At 32.1% G+C, this 9,202-nt stretch overlaps 1 protein-coding gene across 2 annotated transcripts in view; it reads right to left on the bottom strand.

The window, feature by feature from the left end:
* Positions 1–352: 352 nt before the first annotated feature.
* The window catches only part of LOC118198260 (uncharacterized), a 324,065-nt gene continuing 315,215 nt past the window's right edge, over positions 353–9,202 (bottom strand). Inside the window, exons 24-26 of one of the 2 annotated variants that reach the window (XM_085809850.1) lie at positions 6,308–6,459; positions 1,047–1,133; positions 353–895 (exon numbers count right to left, since the gene is read on the bottom strand). In XM_085809850.1, the coding sequence (XP_085665976.1) occupies positions 778–895; positions 1,047–1,133; positions 6,308–6,459 (357 nt within the window). In that variant the 3' untranslated portion in view covers positions 353–777. Of the gene's footprint in view, positions 945–1,046; positions 1,134–6,307; positions 6,460–9,202 lie in introns of both variants that reach the window. The other variant, XM_085809851.1, reaches the window with a different exon arrangement.

The following is a 9,202-nucleotide window of genomic DNA, read 5'->3' as shown; positions in this document are numbered from 1 at the left end:
GTTTTAATTATTATAAGATAAGCTTATTCAATACAAGAATAAATTAAAATAACTTAGTTTTTTCTTTCATTAACGAAGAGTTTCAAACTGAAATCTTTACATCGACAAGAGAAAAATAAAGCAGAAAAAAGATAAACGCAATTAGGCAAATGAAATAACTATTTTGAGATTTGAGATTTGTTAACGCAGTGTGAATGAATTGAAATGCATCCCAGTCTGTTAGATTTTATATACAATTTTAAATTAAAAGAAATTCAGAACTTGCGAAAAAGGTATGTTCAGTGTAAGAATATGGTCTCTATTTCAAGTCATGAAACTATGCTGGATAGGATTCATAAAAGTGAACACCATCTTAGGAAATATATTTATTGTAACAAGAGAGCAAATGGGAATGGAGCGTTCAAACACCAAACACACAAGCAGACAGACAATGAGAAAGCGCTTTGTTGTATGCGAAGATACTTGAAACATAACCACAAAAGTGCAACATCTGAGATGCAAGCGAATAAGATTACAATTTTGAGCAATAATTCGAGACCGTTTCTCGATTAATTTCCTTCGCTTTGCTCAATATTCCCACGTAGCCACTTGTACGTTCCGTTAGAAAATTGCAGTCATTAAAAAAATACTTTTTCCCAGTCCTTGAGAGAGCAAACCTAAATTTGCTCTTTTGCGATCAAAACAGAAGGCCGCCATCATCGTGGCTGATTGTAAGTCGGCGAGATAAAAACCTCATAAATAAAATAAATCATTTCGCAAGATCACAGAAACACAGGATCACTCTTTCGTGAAGGCCTCCCATTCGGACACGTCAGCGGAAGAGCTCTGTTGCACATTCCTGGGACTTTCTGGAGGTCGTCTGAGAAGCACCGTGGTCTCGCTGCTGGAATCATCACTGAAGGAAAGAAGGGGGGGAGGAAGGAGGAAGCGGTAAGGTTACTCGTCTACTTAAGCAGTGAAAGGAAGGATTAAATGACAAAATTATTAGAAATACGCTGGATGAGAAAAATTTCTCATACTGAGAATTAAAATATCAGTTACTTTACCTGGGATCATCTTCGACGATCGCCTCCTGTCGGCGAAGACATGGATGCTCTTCGCACGATCGTGTGATATCTTCCTCTGATTCAAATCTGTAAATTACAAACATATTGCTAGAGTATCGCTTTTAATTATTAAAGAAAAAAAGGTTTTTGGTTCCTTATTTTCTTTAAATAGGTCATAAAAACGTCAAATTTGTGTTAAATCTGTATAATACGCTATATTTTACTCATTTGTCAGTTTTTCAGTTTACTGCAATTTCTTAATTTCCATATATAACATACGTATATTATTTTACTATCAATGTTTAAAAAAAAGTTCTCTCCAACTCGCTAGATGAAGAAACACTGAAAATGAAAATTAGTTGTTTTCTTCTTGTCTCAGTTAAATTCATTTCGCTTCATAAAGATATAATCGAAAAATTGATCCATGTTAAATGAGAAATCAAATTTAGAAAAAGAAAGAGGAGTTTAGTGACTGTGTTCTTGAATGGAAGAGGGAAGAGGAAAATGGATTTTAGAAATTAAATTCAAATTAAATGCTATCATTCAGTGTCTTATTATCATGACGATACCTTTTGTGAGTTTTCTGCAAGCTTAAAAAAGCTACTAGTGTTAAACTTTATGACGTATGATTAAAATATCAAACATTTCGGAATTAAAATCAATAATCAGAGCTATACCTGATTTGATAGCTTTAAGATTAAATTTTGATTAAACCTTTCAGAATATTAAAAATTACATAATGTAGTAAATTTTATACGATTTATGTTCAGCGCTCCTTCATTATAACTTGGAATATGAATTAGAATTAAACTCGTCTAATAAAACCACCTGAGTAAAAAGTTAATTAAAAATGAAAGAATCGCAATCGTAAAGAACAAACATTAACACAGCTCAAAGAAAATTATATAATATGAGTTTATAAACCAAATTTTAAAAACTACTTTATGAGTTTAAATCAACATCGTTCAAGTCACATAGAAGAAGTTATATTAAGAGCCATAAAAACACTTCTCTCGTTACATCAAGTCATCTTGCTTACAGACATAAATAACGGAAATGGCGTTATAATTAAAATTGTTGTAGAATGGATATGCTTCAGAAATGGAATTATAACAAGCCATGTTTCAGAAATGGAATTATAATTAAAACTGTTGTATAACGGAAATGGCGTCCAGCTGCAGCTAATGGCATGCAGAACATGTTCTCATAAATAATAGTAATGTTCATAGATTCATCTCTTCTTAAAAAAGAAGCAACATTTCCATCATAAAATTCTCTTTTATTTAGTAATACAATAATAATTTAGATTTCTTATAATATTTAATTTATATTTACCCGAGTTTAACGATTTACGACACTACTGCTTTGACTAGACCAAATATATTGTTGAAGAGAATAATAGAATGATAGAATAATAGAATGAAGAATAATAAATATGATGCTGCGATTTTGTTACGGAAAATCTTTCACATATTTATTATACCGTTTTGCAACACAGAGCGGAAACATAATAAATGCAATACTATATATATAGGAATTTTAAACTCAGAAAAAATATTTTTTAACTAATTTTTTAAAAAGAACTTAAATTATTGAAACAAATTAATTTAAATTTAAATTTTTTTAAGTTTAAAAATGTTTTTAAATTAATAGTTGTATATTATTTTTTATGTCAATATAAACTAATATTAATGATTTATACGAGAAAAAGGAGCTTTGAAGAATTCGGGGAATAGGGAGAAGAAAAAGTTTTGAAAAGGCATAAGATAGTAATAGTAAGTTCTTCACCTATTTGGGGTATAATAGAATTATGCGTCTGTAGTTTGAAATTCTGATGGCATCGAAATGATAAAATTTTTATGGAACCTAAGAATGGTGAACAACGAAATTTGTACATCTTTAAGAACATTTATATAATTGCATATTTTATGTATTTAAAATTTTGAAGCTAAGTTTCTATTTACATGTCTAATTATGTGCTAATGAAACAGATGACAGTATTAAACGTAAAATGTAGCTTTCAACAATTACATTATGGAAATAATAAATATAGCTTTCTCCTATCACAAACAAGTAAAATAAAATAACATGGCTGCATTTTCTTGCTTATTTTATGTTACTTTTACACCACCGAGAAACTCACTTATATTTAACGTACACTTTCGCTCTTATTTAATTATTTATTTTGAGTGTTTCGATAATCTTCATAGAGATTTCTAATTAAGTACTAATGCTTCTGTTAAAGATTAAAAGTTGCTTTTAAACAGTTTTGTTATTAAATAACAGAGGCATCCTGGCCAGAAAATGCGAGGGGAAGTTGAGGAGTTCAGGAAAGGTATCAAACTTAAAATAAATTTGTTATGCAAAATAAGGGAAACTCTATAAACTCTTTTATTATCTGTTATAACCTGAAATATTACTGAGGCTATCCATATTAATTTGTTACTAACTGTCAAAAAATCGCGGCAAAAACATCGCGAACGAAAACGTCGCGGAGAAAACAACCCAAGATAAAAACATCGTGGGAGAAAAGAAAGCAAAGAGAAAACATCGTTTTGTAAAATATCGTGGTCGAATATAAAACGATTCAAAAACTTCGCAGTTTGAAAATATCGTAGTAAAAAGAAAAGTACATACAAATCATCGCATGACGATATAATCGCACACATACGTTTTCAGGTTTTAAAAGTTTTAAATGTATGTTCGCATAATGATTTGGGAGCATAAGAAGGAAATAGGGATTCTTTTGCTTCCATATTTCATCTTTTTGAATGAATGAAAAGAATTTTGCTGAAGAAATAAGAAGGAAACTTAAGCATTTAAAAATTGAAAATGAGTAGAAAATTAATGCAACTTATAGAACTTAACAGAATTTTAAATTTGCATAGTTAATTAACAAAGGTCTGTGGGTAACATAAAGGTCTATAAGGTAAAGGTAACATAAATTAAACTTTTTTATTAAATTTTACTGGTTTTTTTTATGAAAAATACATTCTAAGTGTTTAGAAAAAAGAAAATAAATAACTGCATGAGGTTACCCATATAAAAATTGCTTAATTGATTATCAAATTATTTTCTTTCACATTTGTAGCTCTGATATTGTTTTAGCGAAAATTATACTTTGTTTTGTTTCCATTTATTCTTAAAGTGTTGTTAACTTTTTATGTATAGCGTACAATTAATTTTTTGATGTCGATTTGTTAGTTATAACGAATGTTAGTAACACAAAATGTCAGTATGGGATTTGAAAAACGCACGTGTGGGATGTTATCATCATGCGGCGATTTATTGGTACTTTATATTTTATCATGATATTTTCGACGACGATGTTATTAAATTGCGAAGTTTTTAAACCGCTTTATTTTCGACCACGATATTTTGTACCACGATGTTTCAGAACTGCGATGTTTTCTCTTCGCTTTCTTTTCTTCCACGATGTTTTGCACCACGACGTTTTCCCCTTACGTTGTTTTCTCCGCGACGTTTTCGTCCGAGATATTTTTTGCCGCGATGTTTTCGGATGTAACCACTGTGGCATGTATCCCCATGGAAAGGCTATTGATAATGCATGCATTTTATGTACAGTAACCATGTTATGTGAAGGGTAGTCAGTATTTAGATACTTGGTTTAAGGTTTAAGTCTTCTTATGTACTGTTTTATACTATACATACCGAATGTGTGTATTATTATACTATATACTGTCCTTATACTATGCAATTATGCTCAAACATATATGTATTTAGATACTTGGAATAAGTTTTCTATTATCTATTATAACCTAAAGTATTACTGAGGCTATCTATATTAATTTGTTAATAACTGTGGCATGTATCCCCATGTATAGGTCATTGATAATGTATGTGATTTATGCGCAGTAACCACGTTATATGATAGGTATGCACGATAGCCTAACGGTTTAGTAACGCCTGATCATTGTGCATTAATCTTAAGAAGAATCCCACGGAAATAACCATAGAGGCACGATGGTATTTTCCTAGAACTTTGAAATCTCCATTTTTACCTTTACTATGACTATGGACTTGTTTAGTGATTCAAATACGAAGGCATATCGTTGTCAAAAGTAATTCCCCTAATGAATAATCGTAACTTTCCTATGCGAGGTGACTAAGCAAAAATAACCTACACTGACCATAAAACTCTTCAGTGACAACAAACAAAGCTACGTCTGGCGGGCCTATCCGAAGATTCTTGCACCGAACAGGCATCATTCCGCATGGATTTCTAGGACGGAAGCCTGCCGCGCGGTGTACAGTGCAGTCTAGGGCACCTCTATGTTATAATTCATGAGTCCATATGGATAATGAATTCCCGTGTCTTGCAACTCCTGAACGTATGAAAAATGCTTCACAGGGAAATAAAGATTAAATAGAGAATGTATTAAAATTTTATTAATACTAAAAAAAAAGGTTTATAGCAATATTTTATACCATCTCTACAAAATTACGTGAAAAAATTATTTATTTCAGAATATCAGTAAAGCTCAATGGATTGCAGCATTTTGTAATATTGTTGAATAAAATTATTATATCAACAGTATTTATTCATTATATTAGAAACTACTGAAACTTACTTACAATTCAATGTATTCAATTATGGCAAAGCACACTAGGGCTATCTGCCTAAGGGGAGGGATGCCTTTCGTGGAGGACTTTCTAAGGGAAACTGGCTCGTATACACGTTACACATGGGGAAAACCACGAAAACGCCCATGCAGCCAGCCCGTTCGCGGGATTCGAACCTCGGACCGAACTACCAGTGTTCAGCGACTTTACCGCTCGGCCGCTGGTGGGCCCTCGAAACTTACTTACAGGTTTTAGTTTAATTTTAAGCTCTACTGAGTGCAAAATTTTGCCAAAGCTGATAAGGATTAGCTGAATTATAACCACCAATCTGTTAGTTTAATAAGAACTTTAATTTTGCCAAAGTTGAGGAGGGTTAGCTGAATTGTAACCACCAATCTGTTAATTTAATAAGGACTTTATAGTATATCTTAAACCTCTCCCTCCAAAAAAATATTTTTCTTATATTTCCAACTAAACTCATATTTATGTGTTGTGTAGCGCATGGTAAATATTTATTCTATTTTATACATTTAGTATATATTGATGTTAATTTGTAAGTATGTTAAATTAAAAACCCATTTTTAAATATAATAACACTTCATTGATATTTAATAAATATAATACAACACTATTATTTCCCAATAATGTAAAATTTAAGGACACATATTTAAACTTACTGTATGAATGGAAGATTCTTCGAAGCTTCACTTTTAGTTTTCTGTAAAATTCCTTTGTTGTCATCGTTGCTGAGAAGCCTTGAGCACTGATTTAATGGGGGGAAAGACCTTGTATGCTGCTCAAGAGCTAATTTGTGTCGATTGCAGAAAGCCTAAAAAATTTAAAAAAACAAGAATATTGTTTCAACTGATTCCATTCCTTGCTGTGACAGTTAAGAAACCGAATGAACTGACTGACTAAAGAGCAATCTAGTATAATACACTATTCTCTGATGTAGAAAACATATTCAAACCTTTATTCATACTTTGTGTTCCGTGTATACTATTTATACATTTTAGCACGTTTTGTTTGCAATGTTATTGTGGCATTGCAGGAAAGAGAAAAATCTCAAACTGCAAAAAGGTGATCAAATTACTTTATTTGAGCTTTATGTTATACGCATGAAACTTTTCTCATTCAGATCAATTTAAAATGAATTAAATATTTTTTTTAAACATTGATTACTTGCATTAACGTTAGTTCTTAAATATTGATAAATAGAAAGTTTATGCATTGTTGAAAACGTTTATTCGATATCTATAAATACTGAATTATAGATATCGAATAAACGAAGCAATGCATTTTATTTCATTTGTTTATTAAAAACAAAGCTGTTATAAGAAGAACTGCATAATTTGTCCACTATTGCATTTTATCGTCCTGTGAAGCTTCATGTCGTACATTTCGGCATGCACAGTTTGCTCTCTAAAATAGTACATGTATTTTAATAAGGCAAAAAGAGCATGTTTACGTAGATAAAATATGAAATAACTCTGTAAATACGAAGACCAACTTCAAATCATTACCAGCAACAAAAGCAGCTTAATATGATTTCGTTCAACCATTACTTTACCCACGATGAAATAATAAGCAAAGTTTATTTCAAAGCGGTAATTAGATTTTCGTTCTAAATGAACAATTTTGCAGAGCATTAAGGTCATCAAAATCAGTCTCCATTTATGATGTTTTTAACCTAACGTGAAGAATTATAAAATGACAGAACGTATGACATATCAGAAAATCGACAGACAGTAATGATAATATATTAAATATTACAAATTTTAAAGCTTTGTCGTCGACCTTAGAAAAGGACTTCAAGAACTGCATTCTGCCTACTAGCTAGCCGTCTCTGATATAATCGTTGTAAAGCTTTAAGTCAAGTCACAAAAGTGATGAATAAAGAATAGTGTTCACCACAAACAAAATTATTTTCATAACTTCAACAATTGTTGTTACTAATCTTCGTTAGATCTAACTCTTGGTTATTTTCAGATAGCTGTAAGACCAGAAAATGTAAACAAAACAGTTTATGTAGGAATGCAGGGATTTATGCCTTCTTGCGGTTGGCTCTTTTTTTTGTGCGTGTGCTGGAGCCCTATGAATTTTCAACGGGTGATAGGTACTATCTTGTGGTCGGTATTGGGAATAATATGCTGTATATACCTCGAGATGATTTAATTGTTACATCAGAATCTATAGAAGAAATGTATAAAAATCTCCTCGAAGTATATACATTGTCAAAAGATTCAAGACTGAAACTTAATATCGGAAACTGCAAGTTCATTTGCAAGAAGTTAAAGTATTTAGGATTCAAAATTAAGCAAGACGGTATTACGACAGCTGAGTTCAAAAATTCTTGTGATGAAATATTTTCCCACCTCTAAAACTGCGAAACGTTTAACATCATTCGTTGGGTTATATTCGTATTATAATAAAATTATGAAGAATTTCAAAGACATTGCCAAATCAATCTTAGAGTTGAAAAGGAAAAAAAAAATGTTTTAAATGCTTCGAGGAAGCAGGAAAGACATTTGAGACCTGTAACAAGCTCTAATATCGGTTCCAAAGTTAAAAGTTCCTGATTCAGAAAACCCATGACAAATTTGCACAGACGTGCCAGGTTATTCAGTATGAGCTGTGAATGTGTGTGAGCAAGAGGGTAACGCGATAGCGAAGTTCAGAAAGAAATATGAACCCAGCGGAAAGGGATTGTTCCGTTACTGAACGGGAAATGCTCGCAAGTGCTTGGGCGGAAAAGAAATTTCAGATCTCTCTTACGACAGAGCAGTTCGGTTTTCACAGATCATGCGGCCTTAATCAAAATGAAATATCCAAAATATTTGATGCCAAGAATGGCTATCTGGACGTTAGATCTCCAGAATAATTAAATTTTTATTTTGAACATCGGCAGGGAAAGAGAATAAAGTGGGAGATACGCTTTCAAGAATTAGGGTAGATGAGGATGAAAACAAGATTAGTTATAATATGTTAACATCCGTTGTCTTTGATTCGGAAAAATCACTTTATTTATTATAGAATTACAGAGGAAAGTATCCAGAACTCGGACAAATTTGTGCGTACTTAAACAATCCAGAAAATGTTGAGGCAATAATGGAGGTAGAGGTTAAGTATAGAAACATGCATTATGAAGTGATTGATAACACTTTGGTTTACAAGAAAAGTGAGAATAAGAATATAAGGTATTTCTCCTGCCTTCTTGGCATTCCTTTGTGGTGTGGTAGTCTGCATGCTCAGCACGTAATTGAGAAGTCCGTGGCTCGATTCCCGGTTAAGGCATTGCATATTTTTCATCTTGCCTGCTTTGAAAAAAATGCTAATATCTCTACAAGAATGCAGAATGAAGTGTAGTCATTCCAGCTGTTCTGAGAATAGAAGTCTTGCACGAATTACATGCTAACCTAATTTCGGCGCACATAAGTGTGCAGAAGAGAATATAAAGAAGTAGGAAAGATGTTGCCCTCCCAAAGTTGCAGCAAATTACTCGTGAATATCTCCAGAGCTGTGTCACATGCCAGAAGTTAAATTTGCAAATTTCTCGCAGGCCGGTTACTTAA

This window comes from Stegodyphus dumicola, chromosome X2, assembly GCF_044657685.1.
Source record: "Stegodyphus dumicola isolate Sdum_Otavi_A_Nest chromosome X2, ASM4465768v1".
NCBI classification, from domain to species: domain Eukaryota; kingdom Metazoa; phylum Arthropoda; class Arachnida; order Araneae; family Eresidae; genus Stegodyphus; species Stegodyphus dumicola.
The sequence above is the reverse complement of the archived record's forward strand: the minus strand, read 5'-3'. Positions and strand labels throughout refer to the sequence as shown.